The following is a 19,223-nucleotide window of genomic DNA, read 5'->3' as shown; positions in this document are numbered from 1 at the left end:
CTGATTCTTTTAAAATGGAACAAGCATTGTCCTGGACAGCAACACTTTGCATGTATCTTCTCCAAGGCCGAGCGGATTTTATCAGCCTCTGGTGCCCCAAACCTGAAGGCCGCTTTAAAAAAATAAGCGTGCTCTACAGGGTCTTGGGCATAGTCATTATTCAACTTCAGCCAATTCGTTCCAACACATTCATATGTAAAGACTTGGTACCCAAAAATATACACAAATAACTGTCTGTGTTAGATATTGCAAGAGCCGGTACTTAACGGAGCAAAATACCGTGTACAGTTATCTAGAAAGGTTACTGCTGAATGATCTGAATGTTGAACCCTCCCACAAAGATTATATTTAGTTGTGTATATTTATTATTATGTTTTGAATAAGAAGAAAGGTTGTGGGGGTAAATAGATAGAAAGAGAGAGAAAAATTATTATAAATAAGGTAAATAAAAAAAAATAGTTTTTTTTAAGAGATATCTTGATCTTTTTTGGGTAACTCGGGTGGTAATGAATCGTGTTTGGGACGTACGGAAGAGATGGATCTAACAATGGAAGATTGACCACGGGCCGTATTCTTCAGGTTGATATAGGCAATAGCATGATCATCTACAACGGAACCCATACCGACCAATTCAGCCAAGGTATGTCCTGTTTGGGTATCTATAATACCAGTATCCGCCCCATTTTGTAACAAAAATTCGGCCATTGGGAAAATCACGGCTGCTTTCTTGACAGGATAGTCTTCTTCGGATAAGACGGTGGATCCATGACTACTGACGGTAGTAGGTGAGGAAGGATGAAAGACATCCTCGGTGTCTACAACGCGACCATGCAATAAAGCGTAATGCAAGGCATAACGAACGATATAATTCTTTTCATCTGACACTTGTAATTTTTCTTGATGATCTTTATGATCGTTGAGATCCATGAGAAAGGGCATAAACATCTGAATTGGATTAGACTCCTGAGGTGACATGAAGAGGGAGATACGAGGTGAGGTGTTAAAATCCGGCCTGGAAGAATTCACATTAGCTCCGGAGGCAAGAGCATAAAGGGCCTTGGGTATATCGTCTAAATCAATGGCCTCAAATAAAATTCGGTCCGGGTCTGCTGTCTTTTTCACAAAGGCTCGACTGACATATTTGGCTTGAATATAGGCTAATTTGGCCACGCGGGAATCTGTAGGGTTGGGTCGACCAATGCTGGGGAAATCCACCATGTTGGCTCCAGGTTCAAAACGGCAATCCCAAATCGCATTCGATTTCGCATTGCCAATGGATTTTAACAGTTCAATGATATCCGGTGTGTAAGATGTGCTATCCAATGTTAAGGATCGAATCTTGGATACATGCGTACCTAAACTACGATGAATACCCGAACATTCTAAAATTACAAAGTGTTATCTTTTTTTTGTTGTTGCTCTATTTTATAAAAACATATCGGTTTATAATCTGTTATACCTATGCATAGTAAAATACCGAGATTCAATGAACACCAATCTGGGTTTTTAGCTCCACAATCGGCACAATAATGGTTGGATGTATCCTGTCTTAATATCGATAATAAGCGTGTATTTCCTTCCGAATCCGCCAATGCTGAGAATAGATAATTGCCTTGATTTGATACATGGCTATTTGCTTTCGAATGTCCTCCATTCCCATTTGTTCCATTTCCTCCTCCAAAGCTAAAACCCGACCATCGAAAACGATCATTGGGACTAGCCGATACTAATAATTCTGCTCCTTCTGAGGGTGAGTTCATACCACTAGATACCACGGCAGATGAGGTAGAAGAAGATGGTATATTGGCAGATTGTCTTTTCTTCTCACTGGTTGTTGCTGTTGTTGTAGTTGCTGCAGCTGCGGCTGCTGTGGCTGCGGAAGCTACGACTGCTAACCCAGATTTAAAAGCGCCACTCAAGGACCTTCCATGACGTTTATTACTCTGAGGGGTTGAAGAGGAAGCGACCATCATGTCTTTTAAATTGGCCGAACTACTACTTGTGCCATTTAATAAACTTTCGATGGAGTTATGGATCGTGTTGATCCAGCTGGTGGCTTCCTCTTGTGAAGTGGCTTGATAGATACGTCGCATGTGAGGTGTGATGACTTCGAAACAGAACCGACGTTCCGCATTACGTGCTTCTCGCACGGTTGCAAACCTTAAATTAATAGGATCGATGTGCGGTTCTAGTTGACGTTTCCAATTGGAGTATTCATGAATTTGACCTCCGCTTAAAACACACCAATATCTATGCAAATGTGTGTGTCAATAGGATGTAAAAGTTATTTAACTCTCTCTCTTTTTTTTTTTTACTTGTGCCAGGTAACGGATGAAGAAGTGACATCAAATCCAGTGCTTTTAGAGGGTTTAGCGGTAGCGAATAAGAATCCTTCCTTTTTTCGACCGGTCATGATCATATCACCACGATTTTGATCCAAGTCACGGATGCCTTTAAACCTATCGTGATCTAGCTGAGGAGGAAGAGAAGGTGGGGGAGGATGAAATGCTAAGGATTGATCATCAATGTTGGAGAGGGGAGGATCAGAGGCGAGGTCTAAATCCTCTTCATCAACGGGTACTGTTTGATCGGAGTGATCTACGGTTTGATGAGAGATACAAGCGGTAGACAATTCCTTACGTTTATGTGCTCTTTCTCGGGCAGCGAGTTCTTGTTCGCGCGAATTTTCAGTCATGAATGCGATTAAATCGTTCAATCCTTGTTTCTGTGGCTCTATTTTACGAGCGATAGATTCATAATAATCGAAACCACGCATGGTATGATCTGTGACATGAAACAAGATTTCGTTTTCTTTACGACCGCCATGTAAATCAAACAAGAATCCCAAATAATCAAAACGAGCCAGATCAAACTTAGATTTACGTTGTTGTTGCTTTTGCTCTGTCTCACCCTTAGGTTTGGCTTTAAGGTATTTTGCCAATGAAGCATAATAGTCTTTACTTTCCTCTTCGAATTGACGGCGTTTCAGGTCGGCGACCTTGATATCGTCTTCATAGACACGTTTTAAAGGTTCTAAGAGTTGGGTCGAAAGTGAATCATCCAATCGTTTGCGTTCTTCGGCAATGGTTTGCCAGACATGGTTGAGGTAATGGTTCATGAGGGGTTGGATGCAATGGGTGTCACTGAGAGCGTCGAAATAGGCTTCATCGGCACGGCTGAGTTGATATCGAGCATCCAAGCAAGAGGCGGCATGCTTGATGATGCGTTTTAAGTTGCTTTTGAGAGTGGTAGTGCGCATTTCTAATTGATGAATGGTGGCACGAAATAAAGGCCCGTCTTCCAAGTATGGGTCTTCCATGGGTTTGGATGTTGTCCATTGAGTGTGATGACTCTTATTGCTCGAGCCCAGTGTGCGTGGTGGTAAAGGTGGTGGAACCTCTTCATGTGTCATGCCATCAGGATCAGACGATCCTTCATCATTCGACATGATTCTATATTCAATGGAAAAAGAAAAAAAAGTTTAAATAAAGGTAAAAAAGAAAAAAGGATAGAAAGGAAAAAAAAAATTATATGTATGTTTAATAATGTTGTCCATAAAATGTGTGTCACATATTGTTTTTTTTTGTTGCTGTGTGTATGTGAATCAAACGGCTTCTCTTTTCTCTTTTACGGCATAAATCTCAATTTAACTTTACTTTCTCCCTCTTTTTTTTTTTTTTTTTTTTTTTTCTTACTGCTGTAATATTTCCTACAACTTGTTTTATTAAAAATGCAGGTCGAATTGCTAAAATGAGAATGACATACCTTGTGTAACCACGATGAAAGCCCGTTTCGGTTGAAATCAAAATGATCAGTGATTCTCAAGCTGTCTTTTTGAGCTGATGTAAATCACTTTCGTTACAGTCTATAAAGATGATGTGGATAGAAACAATTTCTTTTCAACTTTCTTTCTACTTATCATGAATTCTCCATTGCCTGGTATAAACCCTTCCTTACCTGCCATGCCTGATATAAACTCACCAGCCTATCTCAACATTTTGGATCCTTTGGATGTCGCTTCCCAATCTGCCGCCAAGGCCTTGGCAGCTGCCGAGTCTGCCCGTGCCGCTGCTCCCAAGCCTACAGTGGAAACAGCAGCTCCAACCCCAGAAACAAATAATGTGGTTAGTGAAACTTCAAATGGGACGCCATTGCATATCAACAATGTGCTCATCATGGCCATCACACTTGTGTTACTCGTTTATTTTTCTAAAACTCTAAAATAATTATAATAAAATATAATCATCATCACATGGAGGATGGCATTTTTTGTGCATTTTTGCTCATATTTAAACATGTGTGTGCATGTGTGATACAAGCATGACTTTTTTTTTTTCTTGCAATTAGTAAGATGATCTCAAAGTTGTCATGATGTGCGTAGTCAAATAAAATCAGGTATATCAACAACATGATGAATCACAAAGTAAGGTGTTTCATTTGGCTAGTCTGTAATTAAGAAACACTTTACTAACAATAAAAAAATAACGTGATTTTATTTAAACTAGTAAAAATTGATCCCTTGAGTTTGTAGCCTGTCATTGATATACTGAATCATAGCCCCCGCTGGTTCATAGCCTGTTTCAAAGGCAGTCATAAAATGCTTTAAAGCTAACTGTAAACCATCCGGTCCCTTGACATAGCCATCAAGATACAACTGTCCTAATCCTTGGTGCGCCTCCTCAAATCCCAATGCGAGTGCTTTTGAATACCATTCATGCGCCTTGTCCATGTTGGGTGCTGGCATACCTAGGCCAAACTTGTACATGCGACCTATAGCATCTGCCGCTCCACCGTATCCCATTTTATAGGCCTTCTTGTAAAACAGCAAGGCCTTTTTGTAATCGCATGGCACTCTCGCACTTCCATCCTCACAAATACAAGCCATATAATAGTACGTCTTGATATTCACCTGGTCTTTTTTTAATTGGACATACTCAACAAATGTTTGGAACGCCTTGTCATTATCGAAGCCTAAGCCATGGCCTCCTTTATGATACACGTAACCTAGTTCATACAAAGCGAGATCGTAACCCCAATCCGAAGCCTGTTTGAAAAACCTGGCTGCAGCTAGATAATCAATGGGGACGCCTAACCCTCTTTTATATAGCACGCCCAAGTAATAACTGGCAATGGGACTGACACCTTTTAAAGCAAATTTCCAGTTCTCCAAACAGATATGAAGATCGGTTCCTGTGGCTAAATTGACTAGGCCGATACCGACATGACTCTGTGTGAGTGCTACAGAAGGATCATTACACATGGTGTCCCAGTAATACAGGTGAGAAGAAGGATCGAATTCGTCGTGTAAATGAAGAGGTGATTCACGGTACATCGAACGTATGGGCTGAGCGAGTTGGATGGTATCTTCATGGAGCTCAAAGTCGATACGAATATCGATGTTACCGAAGAGAAACAGGGAGTTTCGATTGCATGTGTGATTTTGGTCAATGACTCTCATGTACCAGTAAAGAGACAGAGCGGTATCTGCGGGAATACCGTGACGTCCGTGATGATATTCATGACCTAATTGAAGTTTGGCTTCGGTCCAACCGCTCTCTGCAGCTAAGGTTAATGTATTGAGTGCGAGTTGAGGGTCGTGTGGGACACCACGACCGGTGAGGTATTGCATACCCATGGCGTAAAGAGCGATGGGGTTCTTCCATTGCGTAGCAGCTTGTTGAAAGTAGGTAAATGATTTCACTCGGTTTTGTTCAGTATCACCAAACCCCACAGCGTGCAGGAGACCGGCGAATAATTGACCATATTCGTTACCTGTTTGAGCGGATTCTTCAAAGTGGGAAAGAGCCATTGGATAATTAAATTTGTTTAATTCGTAAATACCTTTGGATAGGAATCGATTTCCTTGGGTTGAATCATCTAGTTTTTTATTTATATGTATGATGAGTTTTTATTTTGTGCGATGGGTATGTATTTTTTTTTATTTTAACTACCTGTTGTAATAAATGAAATAAGCATGCTCTATGAAAAAATGTAATTCTTGGGGATTCAAAAGTATTAATAAAAAAAAAAGACAACAATTTATAGTCATCTTTTGAGTCCATTGAACCCATTGTACTGTTGTTTACAAAGAGTGGGAAATAAGCATAAGTCAAGGACAATGAATAAGTCAAAACGTGTTAAAAGTATGTTTATTATATAAGAGGGAGGGGAAGAGGGAAGGGTAAGGGGGGTCATTATATACAATAAAAAAAGAATAGATGATTGAGAGTATTTGGTATGATTTAAGAGGAGAAAAAAGGGTGTTGTAATGCATCTGTAGCTGTAATTCGAGTCTTTGGATTTAAATCCATACACTTGTCTAATAAATCAAGCGCATCTTTATAGTCTTTGGTGTCCCAGGATTGGATGGCTTCCTTGTTTAAATGTTCTACCAGTTTAAACCAAGGTATCCTTGAAAGTGGGATATTTATATTTGTAGAGAATGTTCGTCCTTTATATTTTGAGAAAAAGGTTAGTAAAAAAAAAAAGAGAGAGAGATGGATGGGGGTTTGGAGCTTTTACCATGACTACTGGCACATTTCTTCATTTCTCGGTATCCATAGATTTGTGCTAGTTCCATCATGGCATCCGATTCTTCGTTGGCCAAAAAAAAGGGATATCTTCCTGTCAAAAAACATGAAAGAATCACGCCTGCTGCCCAAATATCAATTGCTAATGAAGAAGAACCATTAGCATTCGAGAGTGATTCGTTTTTTTTTAATATATATATATAAATATAATTTTACCACAGGTCTGGCGTGTCACTTTCATTAGGATCTCGGGGGCACGAAATCCTCGCGTACCAGCACGATTAGCCCTCACTTGGTGTCGAGCATCGTTCTTGACATAACCCATTACTTTACGGTCTGTTTCTGCTGAAGTGGCGGTGGTAGTGGCAGTGGTGCCAGCGGTGGTGGAGGAGGTAGAGGCGCGATTTTCTTTATTAGTGAGTGCCACTAAGACAGAAGACGAGGTGGGTTTGCAGGGTGTATGATTTAACGCTGCTGCTCGACTACTTTGTATAAACATGTTGTTTTGTGATTTCGCGTCTACTTTGGCTGTATATTCTTCCAGCTTTCTACCTTCTTCTTCATTCTACAAACATAGTAAGTGATCTATATATATTTTCATTTTTTTTTCTTTCTCTTACCTCGGCTAGTCCAAAATCAATCAAGTAACCCGTTCTTTTTCGACGATTGTACAAGAAATTATTTGGCTTAACATCACGATGCAAGATATTCTGTTTATGTAAATAATGCAGTGCTGTGAGTAAAGCCTTCATGTAAGATTTTATTTCGAGCATGGGCATTTCATGAAAGGTCTTTTTGAAATCGTCATGAGGGATATAAGGCATCACCACAAATACCTGATCCTGCTGTCGAAAGGCCGTGATCAAGGGTGAGATACAGGGACTTCCGATCAACTTGCGAAGGATATACACCTCGTTAGCAATACGTCGTGGACTACTCGTATGATAGATACGTTTCAGTGCTACATATTGGTTCATGGTCTTTTGTTCTTCCTCCGATTCCATCAATTGTGGCTCCCAATCACCATTATGGTATAAATCGCGACGGATATCCAATGCCTTGTAGACGGTACTGAAAGTACCTTCGCCGATCTTATCTATGAGTTTGTAATAATCGGGGAGGCCCTTCACGGTCTTCATCAAATGGTCGATTTCTTCTGCTACTCGTGCGTCTTCTTCTTCTTTACTAGGTTTTTTGGTTTCTGTTAAAGTAGTAGCAGAAGTAGTGTGTGGTGGTGCTGTTTCTGTTGCTGCGGGTGTTGCTGCTGGTGTTGTTACTGGTGTTGCTGCTGGTGTTGTTACTGGTGTTGCTGCAGGTGTCGCCACTGGTGTTGCCGCTGGTGTTGTTACTGGTGTTGTTGCTACTACCGTCGTTGCTGTAGCTGTGGATGTAGTTAGTGGAGTGATGGGAGCAACCGGCTCGGGCGGATCAATGACCATATCTTCCGGTTCATATGTTTCCATGGCAACCGGCTGTGCAATTTCAGGTACAGTAAAAGCAGCAGCAGCAACAACGGCGGGAGGGAGAGGAGGAGGTGGGGGAAGGATGGGAGGTGGAGAAGGCGGATGAGGAGGAGGTTGAATTTCAGGTACAGGCCTAACGACGGTCCGTGGTTCTACCATGGTAGGTTCGATAATGCTTTGAATTCTCATTTTGGGAGACCGAATTATTTTTTCAATCATGCGTTCAGTTTCCATTCTATCGATTTCAAACATACGTTCCATAGGTTGTGTCTGTGGTAAAGTATCGTCGTCGTCGTCATCGTCCTCATCGTGTTCGTCGTCGTCTTCTAGTTTTCTTTGTGGAGTAGAGAGTCGAGAGATTTTGGAGCAAGGAGAATTAAGACCAAAATCTTCATCGACGGGTTTTCGTTTTAGTTGTTTGCGGTTCATGTAAATGCTGGGTTGTGGTCTGGGGCTGTATATGTGTTTTTTGTGAGGGAACAAGTGCTCTGTGGAAGCATCTTGCCATGAGTCCATGCGAGGGGATGACATGGGTCTACTCGTATTGGTTGTGGTGGCAGTAGTAGTAGAGGGAGAATACATGCGAGGTGTGTAATAATCCGCTTGGATGGAATCCTTCCCTCGACAAAGACGAATTTCGTCACATTCTCTTTCCAAATGACGACGAGTTCGTAAAGGTGATGTCTGCACGATGGGAATGCCTCGTTTATCTGTACGCATGGGTATACAATTGGTTATGGGAGGTGGTGGAGGTGGAGGAGATTTCATTTTATTATGCTCTTTATTTGGAGCTATGAAGAGGAAAATTAAAAAAAAAAAAAAAAAAAGAAATAATTTTTTTAAAAAAATTGGAATTTAATAACACGTCCCAAAATGGTACGCGTTCATTTAAATTTTTATTTAGTGGGGAGGGAGATTATAATTGTTGTTGTTGTTGCTGTTGTTGTTGGTCTGGTTGAGGAGGTCTAGCGTTACCAAAACGAAATTGTCTGACATAAACCAAGTAACCAACAAGAATACAAAGACCCAAAATTAATAGACTTTCAATCAATTCATCTTCTTCGGAAAACTCATCTGAAAAGGAAGGATCATCCATAGTATCCTGTCCTAAACGTTCATTTTCTTCTCTTTCCTTTTGTTTCTTGAGTTTATATTTGTGTTCCATTTCTTGTCCGATATCCCATCCTTCTTCAGCTTCCTTTTGCTTTTGCTTGCGTCTTTTCATCTCGCCTCCTCCATGACTTTCACTCACCAAAGCAGGGCCTACTTCATGTCCCGTCATCCACTCCCAGTAATACTTAACATACATCTTGATCAAACTCAGTTTTACAGGCAGATATGCATCCTGATCGGTATTCAGCGCCTGATCATATGACCTTTTGGCCAGGTGAAAATCTTTGGCCACACCAATCCCGTTCTCATACATCCATCCCAGGTTCCAATACGCTAGAGGAGATTGGAATTCTGCTGCTACCCGATAACACAGTACCGCACGTTCATAATCCACACCTGTACCAATGCCCTTGTAATAATAATCGCCCATCTTGACTCGTGAGTCCACATTGTTTTGATTGGCAGAACGAGACCAATAGATTAACGCAAGTTCTCCTTTATCCACTTGATCCATCACAGGTCCAGTTTCCTCTTCCGTATTATTATTTTTGGATCCAATCCATGGCAGATGGGTCAACATTTTCTTGTCTAACATTTTTAATGGTTAGTTAAGGGAATATATATATATATATATATATATATATATATATATATATATATATATAGTGTATGCAAAGGAAACATTTTTTTTTTTTTGCGTTTACCTGTGTCCAGCATATAAGCTACATTGGATTGGGCTACTTCGTATCCTCGCTCAGCGGCCAACATATAATTTAATAAGGCACTTTCTTTGTCTTTTTTGGTATAGGCGGTATATGCATCTTCCACTGTAGGATATAACCAATCTCCTCTTTCTGCGATAGCCTTGTAATACTACAAGAAAGATTTTTTTTTTAAAAAAAAAATTGGGATCACATTCATTTATAAAAAACCACACAACTTACGGAGACAGCTACCCGACACGAAGGTCTTTGCACGATATTTTGTTCATTCATATGAGCAAGATACCAAAAGGCTAACAAATGTTTAGCTTCAGCTGCTTTGGCGAACAAATTGATAGCCAAGGGTAAATGAGCGTCGGTTTGAGCAAACTCGATAGCGAGATTGACTTGAGCATTTGGGTTTTCCTGATCAGCCGATTTCTTGAAGAATTCGATGGCCTTGTCTCTGTTTTTGGGTAGGACGATACCGTCAAGGTACATCATACCCAAGGCATTTTGACTAGTGGCGTCGTTTAAATCATGACCGATGGAGAACCATTTGTAAGCTGTCTTTGCATTCACTTGGACACCTTCACCACGCCAATACATGAGACCGAGGTAACCCGCTGCTTGTCCAATAGCCTTTGCGTTTTTGGCAGGGACTTTGCCATGGTCTGGAATTTTATTCACGATCTGATTGAAAAAGGCGTAGGCTTCGTCAAAGTTACGTGGGATACTACGGGTACCTAAATAATACACCTGGCCCAACATTAATTGAGCATCCATGTCTTGTTTGGCAGCCAGGTAACGCCAATACTGCAGAATTTCATCAATGCTCACGTTTTTCTCTCCGCCATGTCGTGATTTCTTTTCGGTGGTGATACTAGCACCGTAACCATAGACACCGCCATTCTCTTCAGATAGACGTACTTTGGATAAAGGTGGAGTGTAGCCGCCCGGTGGACCTGACAGGTAATAATCAATAACTTTGGTAGCGACTCTTTTGTAATGGTAGAGAGCATCAGCACATTTTTCATCTGTGCTGATGCCTAATAGGTATCTGTAACCCATGGTCATTTGAGCCGTGGTATCGCCGCCATGTGCAGCAAATGTATGATACAGCAGTGCTTTGGATTGATCTCTTTTCACGGCAATGCCTGTTGCATACATGAACCCCATCATTTGTTGAGCCGTTGCGTTTCCCTTTTGAGCAAGTTCGTGGTAATATTCCAAGGCGGAATGAAAGTCTCTGCGATGAGCGTATTTGGCGTGCTACTTGGATTGCATCCAGCAGAGTTAGTTTTTTCTAAATAACAAAAAAAAATAAAAAAGTATTTACAAAGTGAAGTTCGGCTAGTAAGAGCAAGGCATCATTGTTATGAAATTCTCGTGCAGATCGTTCTAGGATACGAATGACGGGTTGAAATACATCATCGTGTGAGGCGATATCCAATGCGCTTTCGGTAGGTATTGAAGGTTGCCAAAAGAGTCGGGTGATTTTAGCAATGAGATGATCGGTGAAGGATTGATTTTCGTTGTGTGTCGTGGTGGTTGCATTGGGGTTTAATTTTTGCTCGATTTGCTCCAATTGTTGTACAGCTGAATGATATAATTTCTGACCTAAAATAAATTATTGTTAAGTGAACCTTGCCTCTTCTTATTATTATTATGCATCGTGGCCCAATGTCAATTTTTACCTTCTTGTTCTATAGAAAAAGTTGTCAACACCTTCATCACGGGATTAGAGAGGTTAGAACATGACAAGGTGAAGAGGAGTTTTGTTCCTGCTTATGGTCTTTTTACCTCTGCTTGATCCGATGCATGGACAAGGATTACACTTGCAAGTACAAGAGCTAGAAAGAAACCATGAAAAAGTTAGTCATTCGAGAGAAAGGTATTTTTTTGAAGACTTTTTTTTTTGTCTTTTTTTACGAGATATATAAAGGACTCGCTTCCAGCCTCTTGTCATGGTTTTTTTTTATATAAGCAAAAAGGAAAGTGTGAACTTACTTGGAGAGAGATAAAAAAAAAATCAATGATTAAATGAACGCGTACTAGTTGATGATTGGCTCAACGTTTTTGTACAACATTTTTTCATTTTTCTTAGGTGTTTAGTCATTGCAGCCAATGCAAATTCGTGTGAAAAGTAATAAAGTTAATCTATAAAAAATGACAGAATATAAGATGTTATCCCTCTCTTTTTTTCTTATCTATTTTTATTTTATTTTTTAAAAAAAAAATGCTTATTTTAAACAGTCTATTAATACTTTATGGAGTGCTTAGTGTGAAGGGACATGAGAGTGGACAAATCCCTTTATTAGCTAAAGTACCTGTCATTTCGAACCGACCTGTTTTACAAGAAGGTGGATACGTGCCCTCCTTTGCTGGTATCTCTACATTTGCTCATTTGCCCTATCTCGATTGCTGGGATAAGGACCTCCCTGAGGAAGATTACGATATTGCCATCATGGGGGTCCCCTATGATATCGGCGTTACCTTTCGAACAGGAGCTCGTTTTGGTCCCTCTGCTATTCGAGAAGGGTCCAAACGCATCAAGGTACACGAACGAAAAGCCACGGGGGTGTTGTGTATGGGAATGCTTAAAAATAAACTTGTTTAGGGATATAATCTTGAAGTGGGTGTAAATCCATTTAAATCTTGGGCCAAATCAGTTGATTGTGGTGATGTCCCCTTTGAGCCATTTGACAGTCAACATGCACTCTCCCAAATTGAGGCCTATACAGGTTACATCTTATCTCGTCCTGGTCTTCATGTTCCTCGTCTGATCACTTTAGGTGGAGATCATACGATTCTTTTACCCGTGCTAAGAGCCATGTCAGTTGCTCACGGTCGACCTCTGTCGGTCATTCATTTTGACTCGCATCTGGATACGTGGGCGCCCGAGATTTACAATGTAAAGGCGAAAGGGTCTCAATATAACCATGGCAACCCATTGTATCATGCATCCAAGGAAGGCTTGATTGCTCACGGTTCCAGTTTACATGTGGGTATACGATCCAGTTTGTATGAAGAGCAAGATATTGGGCGCGATGAAGCGTTAGGATTTCATATCATTAAAGCCAATGATATTTTTGATTTGGGGCTGGAGGGGATCGCCCGACGTATGAAAGAGGTGCTGGGGCCCAAGCGTGATGCACTTGTTTATTTGTCTGTTGATATTGATGTGATTGATCCATCGATGGCACCAGGTAAGATTTTTTTTTAAAAAAAAAAAAAAGTGTGTTGTAAATGTACAATGTTTAAAACCAGAGAACCAAAAAAAAAAAATGTATTTATAGCTACAGGAACACCTGAGACGGGTGGATTCTTGACAAGGGAGATGCGATACCTTCTCCGTAGTCTGGATGGGTACAATATTGTGGGGATGGATCTAGTGGAAGTTGCCCCTGCATATGACACTCAAGCGCAATTGACTAGTTTTTTGGCAGCTGATTTGATATATGAAACACTTTCGATGATGGTCAAGTATGGTGAGACTGTCAATTAAATAATATGAATAATAATAAAAAAAAGCCGTCCAACCTACACAATGAAAAAAAAAACCTTTTTTTGGGTCTTCTTTCTTTCTTAAATCCATTGCAGAGAGACAAATAAAAGATGCAAGTGGACATGTCGGATAATACAAAGTCATTAAAGACATTTTCGATTCAGTTGAATCCCTTATTTTCATTAAGCCTAAGTCAGGAAAATCATACGGAAAATCATGGTACGACGGTGTGGGATTCCGCCAAACTGTTGTCGTTGTATTTGTTCGATTCGGTCAAAGTACCGACATTTGAGATTCGACATGATGTTGTGAATGTCAAGAATAAAAAAAGCTGTCTTGAATTGGGTAGTGGGTGTGGACTGGCGGGACTGGTGATGGCTTCACTGGGGTTCAAGACGACGTTGACAGATTTACCCAGTGTCATTGATCGAGTCCTGCTAAAGAATAGTCAAAGTGCGGTGGAGGAGATTCAGAGGTGGTGGCATCATTTGCATCACACGTACCACAGTGATATTCAGCCACAGATCCAGGTCAGGGCCTTGGATTGGTTCAATTTACCTTGTAGCGAAGAAGAAAAGTTTAATTATATATTAGCTTCCGATTGCATATACGAAATACAGCTTGTGGATCCTTTGTTACGGTGTATACGCCATTTTTCCAACACCAAGACTATTGTGTTGATTGCAATGGAGCGACGAGATGATTTAGTGGTGGATGGATTTATTGCAAAGGCTAGAGCCTTGGGTTTTGATGCAAGCATGGTGTTGAAGAAATTAATTCAAACTCATCAGATTTTAGTGGCAAATGAAGACGTTGAGATTTGGAAACTGCGTTTGAGGGGATAAATATTTACATAAAAATAGAATTCCATGTTTGTCTGTCATATCACATGCACTGCATATATTTATTCTATAGAAACTAGACTTTTTGTCAATTACCTATTTTATTATAAAAACCTAGACTTTTTTTTCTTTCCTTTTTTTTTTTTTACAACTTACTTTTTACTTTCTACTTTCACTTTAAAATGCGCTTTTCTTCTACGCTTGCCTCCTCCAATCATCACACACCTTCCATTTCGAGTATCAAAAAGGCCTTATCGACACTTGTCAATAAGATCCCGCATCATCCGAAAGTAGGACCTACTGTTGTGAAGAACGATCCACATACAGTGATTCGAGTGGTTGCCAAGACAGCGATCAAAAAGGACAATGACATGAATCGAGATCTGCGCAATTATTACACGAGCAAGAAGCGACAGCTGGAAGAGGAAAGCAGCAGCCATAATGATAATTTAAATGTTGTTGCGGTGGAAAGAGAAAACCGTCACAAGACTGTCAAGCAATATCAACAAACAGGTGGTCATCATCATTCACAGCATCATTGGATAGAACATTCTAATCCACCCACGGTAAATAAATCTGCACAACAGCCAAAATGGGCTAATACGCATGGTTATGTCAGAGACACTAGATCCAACTCTGATTATTTGCGTAAATTGGCAATCACCACAAACAATGCGGTTCCCAAATCATGTCGAAAGAGATCCGATGAGTTTGTCTGGGGGAGACAATCCCCTTTAAGGAATGTTGTCTAAAACCAGTCTCTCTCTTTATATATATATATATATGATTCTTTCCTGCCCTTCTTTTGTGTACATAACTTATGCCCTCTATTTATTCCACTTACCCCCACCCCCCAAATTATATAACTGTAGTAAATCATATGCCTATCTCCCCTTTATTTGTCAAACGAATTAGAATTCCCATTGTGGTCGAATACCTTTATAAACACCATCAGTACATTTACATTTATATATAATACCCCCCCCCCCCAAACCTTCTTACTTTTCCACTCTACCACTACCAATCAAATCATGCATTAGGAATTCCATCATGAATTTCGTTTTAACCAACTTTTTTTGTTTCAACATCTTTTTTATACTTTTGTAAATAAACAATAAATAAAAACACTTCAAAAAAAAAAGGTTTACCTTTTCCATGATATCTCGTGTAGGCCGCTTCTTGATGATCCTTAGGATTTCCGTCCTACCATTGGACAAATTTGACATAAATTTACCTTGTCGGGGTATTGAAAACCAATAGAGATCGGGTGTGTTCATATGAGGCAATAAAAATCCCCTTGAAACAAGAAACGATACTTGTTTTTCATTGTATTCGAATTCTGATCTTAAAATTTCCTTCTTGATGGACGTTGATATGTACTTTTCAATCACCTTTTCAAACCTATCTATTCTATAAAATTAATATCCCTCTTTGTAAATCCTTCCATATCTACGAAAAAAAAAAGCTGTCTGTTTACCAAATACAATGGGATCGTCGTTCCTTTGTTCACACACATGAGAGAGATAAGTATCTGTTTTAGAAAGTAGATACTCATCTTCCAATGATCCCATGATATGAAACTTTCGCCAGGTTTTCGCCTGTATCGCTTCTTGCTAAATAGTAATATTTAGTGGATGCATACTCGTAAAATAGAATCCCATCGTCGTCGTTTTTCTTTTTACCAGCTCTCGATCGACAGTGGTGTGATTTTCTAAGATGCTGTATATTTGATGCGATAAACATAATCCGAAACTACACTTCATCCCTGTAAGGTACTCTGCTGCGGATATCGTATCCGAGTTGATATTCCAATCTTCCATTGTTGTTGTTGTTGTTGTTGTTGTTGTTGTTGTAGGGAAATCATAATCATCATCGTCGTCATCATGGTGTTGTATTTGTTTGGCTTTTCGTTTTCGGATACCGTACACATCGGGTTTTTTGACTTTTCCTGCATAAGTAGAGTTGATCATATTAAAAGAAGAAAGGTATGAAAATGATTTCTTCACCTAAAAAGATATTGAGACGCGGGGTTACAAACAAAATCTTAATTTGTGACGTAAACAAACCGAAAAATTAGCGTTGAAAAAAAAAACCTTTCTCTCTTTTTTTTTTTGCACATTAAAAGAGATCGTTTCCAAGTGGGCATTCTATTTTTTTTTTGTGCGTGACCCCTTGATTTAACAGAACGAAAACATGTCGTACGTTTCTCAAAAGAGACCCTTTGCTAGCATGGTAGACGATGAGGATCCGTAAGTTTTCTTCCTTTGTTGTAAACATAAAAAAATAAAAATGGACATTAAAATAAAAAAAAAAGAAGCAGTGAAGAGGTAGCTACCATGTCTCCCTCCGATATGCAGTTCTGTCAAAACACAATGAAAGTCTTGAAACGAAATAAACGTTCTGTTGCGTTCCAAAACCCTGTGGATCCCGTACAGTTCAACATTCTGGATTACTTTGACATTATAAAGCACCCTATGGATTTGGGCACGATAGATTCTAAGCTTGAACAAAACGCCTACCCTACCGTTGAAGCCTTTTTGGCTGACGTTCAATTGATCTTTGACAACTGTTATCTTTACAATAACGAATACGATCCGGTCACCTTGGACGCTAAAAAGTTGGAAGAATCGTTTAAAAGACAACTTAAAAAAGTGCCTCCGCATGTCAATATATCTCATATCTTGCAAGATCACGTAAGTTTTTTTTTTATATATTCTGTATTTTATCAAACTCATCAAGAAATTATTAGCCTTTGGGACAACCTATTGTACCTGTGGTTGGATCCAGTGGTGCACATAAAGAACAGCAGTCTAATTACACCTCTTACGAATATCCTGTTGACTCATATCCCATGTATCCTTCCAACTACACTACAGATATATACACATCCAATATCGAGCCTTCCTACTCATCTGTGGATTCACTTCATCCTACACCTCCTTCAGCTCCAGCTCCAGTTCCTGCTGTGACTCCACCTCGTCCCATGACACCTCCACCTGCCGCCCCTACAAAGCCATCCAACGATACTTACGAATACAACTACACCAAACAGGAACGTCCACCTGCCGCGCCCATTCGACCCTTGACCGTGAAACTCCAGCTGAACAGCAACAAGAGACAGAGTATGTCTGATGACCAATACAAACGATGTGAAGCCATCGTGAAAGAGCTCAAGAAACCTAAATACCAAAGCATCAGTTGGCCCTTTCTTAACCCTGTGGATGCTGATGCCTGGGGGGCCACCGACTACTATGATATCATTAAACAGCCTATGGATATGTCCACGTATGAAAAGAAATTACGTCAAGGCGAATACCACGATGAAGAGGAACTAGCTCAGGATATCCGACTCATGTTTCGAAACTGTTATGCTTATAATCCACCCGAGCATGATATCAATAAGTTTGGTCATCAATTGGAACAGGTGTTTGAAAAGTACTGGGATAAGCTGCATCAGACTAAGAAGAAGTCCTCTTCCAAGAAGAGACGTACTTCTGAAAAAGGTGAATTTCTATATCTTTTTATATATATATATCTATTTCTAGCGCTAAAACATTGTTTTATAAAAAGAACCGTCCACAACTACGCATATGACATATAATACACCACCAGTGCCTGAAAAAAGATCACAGCAACAACAACATGTGACTGTAGATCATACTTCAAATACATCACATCAGGTACCAACAAGACATTCACCAGAAACACCTCCACAACCTGCAGCAACTGCATCTGCAGCTCCAGCAGTAGCAACACCACCACCACCCAAACCCACAATAGAGGCATCAGAGTCACCTTCTGTTATTCAAATCAAATCATCCGCCAACCTACCCAGTGCTTCAGGCAGTGCATCAGGTAAAAAAAAAAAAAAAAAAGATGTGTATGTGTTTGTGTGTGGAAACCACATACCTAACACTTGAGATTTAGGACGATCGAATATATTACGATTAAAGATCCCCACAGGCAATAATAGTAAAAAAGAGGAGCCAGTGAAGGTGAATAAACTCAACTTGGCGTTATCGAAGGAACCTACACAACATCCAAAATTAGCGATCCATGCACACGCGCCAGCTAAATTAGCAATTGGTAAACCTACCTCACCGACGATGAGCAAGAAACCGGATGTGTTACCTAATCATGACAAATGGGCGGCGTTAGCCAAAAACGTGAGTTCGTTACCTCCTCCTACCATGATTAACAAAAAACCATACAAGATTTCGCCTCCTCCACCATCGTTATCAACAGCAACCCATAAACCACGAATTTCACCACCCCCAGCGACGACAGCAGCAGCAGCAGCAGCATCGACAGCAGGAGGAGGAACTTCGGGCATTTCACTGATACATCAACAACAACAGGGTAAGCCTCGCATTTCACCACCACCCAAAGTGAAGGAGGTGACAAAGGGGTTTGATATTGCGGATTTGTACTCACAGATCAAGAATGGAGCCCGTATTCGAGAAGAAGAGGAGCGCGAGAAGCAGGAGAAGTTTGAAAAGGAGGAGAGGATTCGTTTGGAAAAGGAACGCGTATTAGCAGAAGAAAAGATGAAGCGATTACGTGAATTTAATATTCATGCGAATCAATTGCGTGAGAAAGAACGAACGGCGCGATTAAAAGAACTGGTAAGTCACAAGCGTGGTTTTTTTTTTTTTTATTATTATTTTATTATTTTTATAAATATGGGATGATGATGATGGGGGTGGGGTTTTATGTTTACCGAGACACGTTATATTAATTTGGGGGACGGGAATTACAGAGTAAGAACCCGACGGATATCAGTCGGCAAAAAATGATGTTTTCAAATTTCGAAAGAAAATTAAGCCGAGATAGCGATTGGAGTCATATGTATCATTGGCAACGCGATACCGTGAATTATCGTAATATACCCGTCCCTGCGTTTATCAAACGATCTGGTGTCAATCTATCTGAATTACGCGGGAAATTACTTTCGAAGTGTGTTCGTCTGGAAAACTCCAAATCCGCAACTGCTGAACTGGAGCAAGAAGGTGACTCAGACATGGATATCGATTAAGTTAATTAATAAAAAAAAACCTTTTTTTTTT

General features: G+C 40.1%; 10 protein-coding genes across 10 annotated transcripts; 5 read left to right on the top strand and 5 right to left on the bottom strand.

The window, feature by feature from the left end:
- Positions 1–344: 344 nt before the first annotated feature.
- Positions 345–3,487, bottom strand: EV154DRAFT_553808 (uncharacterized protein). Its single transcript, XM_051605153.1, has 3 exons — positions 2,316–3,487; positions 1,460–2,250; positions 345–1,382 (listed from the first exon to the last, which is right to left on the bottom strand). Exons 1-3 carry the CDS (start codon positions 3,446–3,448, stop codon positions 466–468), a joined length of 2,841 nt encoding a protein of 946 aa, XP_051454878.1. The 5' UTR covers positions 3,449–3,487; the 3' UTR covers positions 345–465.
- Positions 3,488–3,920: 433 nt separating this feature from the next.
- EV154DRAFT_566342 (uncharacterized protein) lies at positions 3,921–4,226 on the top strand (the record flags this gene model as incomplete). The annotated part of the gene is made up of 1 exon (XM_051605951.1): positions 3,921–4,226. One exon carries the CDS (start codon positions 3,921–3,923, stop codon positions 4,224–4,226), a length of 306 nt encoding a protein of 101 aa, XP_051454877.1.
- A 275-nt stretch (positions 4,227–4,501) lies between these two features.
- Positions 4,502–5,809, bottom strand: EV154DRAFT_593751 (uncharacterized protein; the record flags this gene model as incomplete). Its single annotated transcript, XM_051606954.1, has 1 exon — positions 4,502–5,809. One exon carries the CDS (start codon positions 5,807–5,809, stop codon positions 4,502–4,504), a length of 1,308 nt encoding a protein of 435 aa, XP_051454876.1.
- A 433-nt stretch (positions 5,810–6,242) lies between these two features.
- EV154DRAFT_425592 (kinase-like domain-containing protein) lies at positions 6,243–7,969 on the bottom strand (the record flags this gene model as incomplete). Its single annotated transcript, XM_051596259.1, has 5 exons — positions 6,243–6,451; positions 6,523–6,672; positions 6,747–6,857; positions 7,014–7,095; positions 7,151–7,969. 5 exons carry the CDS (start codon positions 7,967–7,969, stop codon positions 6,243–6,245), a joined length of 1,371 nt encoding a protein of 456 aa, XP_051454875.1.
- An 865-nt stretch (positions 7,970–8,834) lies between these two features.
- Positions 8,835–11,976, bottom strand: EV154DRAFT_604769 (uncharacterized protein). Its single transcript, XM_051607432.1, has 7 exons — positions 11,740–11,976; positions 11,611–11,660; positions 11,505–11,535; positions 11,147–11,427; positions 10,051–11,079; positions 9,811–9,979; positions 8,835–9,694 (listed from the first exon to the last, which is right to left on the bottom strand). Exons 1-7 carry the CDS (start codon positions 11,774–11,776, stop codon positions 8,910–8,912), a joined length of 2,382 nt encoding a protein of 793 aa, XP_051454874.1. The 5' UTR covers positions 11,777–11,976; the 3' UTR covers positions 8,835–8,909.
- A 70-nt stretch (positions 11,977–12,046) lies between these two features.
- Positions 12,047–13,315, top strand: EV154DRAFT_425652 (agmatinase; the record flags this gene model as incomplete). Its single annotated transcript, XM_051596262.1, has 3 exons — positions 12,047–12,388; positions 12,428–13,016; positions 13,107–13,315. The coding sequence occupies 3 exons, from the start codon at positions 12,047–12,049 to the stop codon at positions 13,313–13,315; spliced, it is 1,140 nt and encodes a 379-aa protein (XP_051454873.1).
- EV154DRAFT_307999 (putative methyltransferase-domain-containing protein) lies at positions 13,230–14,251 on the top strand. Its single transcript, XM_051594893.1, has one exon. The coding sequence runs from the start codon at positions 13,426–13,428 to the stop codon at positions 14,158–14,160; it is 735 nt and encodes a 244-aa protein (XP_051454872.1). The 5' UTR covers positions 13,230–13,425; the 3' UTR covers positions 14,161–14,251.
- A 1-nt stretch (position 14,252) lies between these two features.
- EV154DRAFT_308000 (uncharacterized protein) lies at positions 14,253–15,032 on the top strand. Its single transcript, XM_051594894.1, has one exon. The coding sequence runs from the start codon at positions 14,340–14,342 to the stop codon at positions 14,907–14,909; it is 570 nt and encodes a 189-aa protein (XP_051454871.1). The 5' UTR covers positions 14,253–14,339; the 3' UTR covers positions 14,910–15,032.
- A 123-nt stretch (positions 15,033–15,155) lies between these two features.
- EV154DRAFT_425583 (serine-threonine protein kinase 19-domain-containing protein) lies at positions 15,156–16,127 on the bottom strand (the record flags this gene model as incomplete). The annotated part of the gene is made up of 4 exons (XM_051596258.1): positions 15,156–15,245; positions 15,306–15,562; positions 15,611–15,770; positions 15,840–16,127. The coding sequence occupies 4 exons, from the start codon at positions 16,125–16,127 to the stop codon at positions 15,156–15,158; spliced, it is 795 nt and encodes a 264-aa protein (XP_051454870.1).
- A 366-nt stretch (positions 16,128–16,493) lies between these two features.
- On the top strand, positions 16,494–19,192 carry EV154DRAFT_425635 (Bromodomain-containing protein; the record flags this gene model as incomplete). The annotated part of the gene is made up of 6 exons (XM_051596261.1): positions 16,494–16,808; positions 17,258–17,660; positions 17,902–18,003; positions 18,085–18,327; positions 18,445–18,686; positions 18,923–19,192. The coding sequence occupies 6 exons, from the start codon at positions 16,494–16,496 to the stop codon at positions 19,190–19,192; spliced, it is 1,575 nt and encodes a 524-aa protein (XP_051454869.1).
- Positions 19,193–19,223: the final 31 nt, after the last annotated feature.

Source organism: Mucor mucedo (assembly GCF_025094135.1).
Source record: "Mucor mucedo strain NRRL 3635 chromosome Unknown EV154scaffold_85, whole genome shotgun sequence".
Lineage (NCBI taxonomy): Eukaryota > Fungi > Mucoromycota > Mucoromycetes > Mucorales > Mucoraceae > Mucor > Mucor mucedo.
Note: the sequence above shows the minus strand (reverse complement) of the source record. Positions and strands in the feature narration are given on the sequence as shown.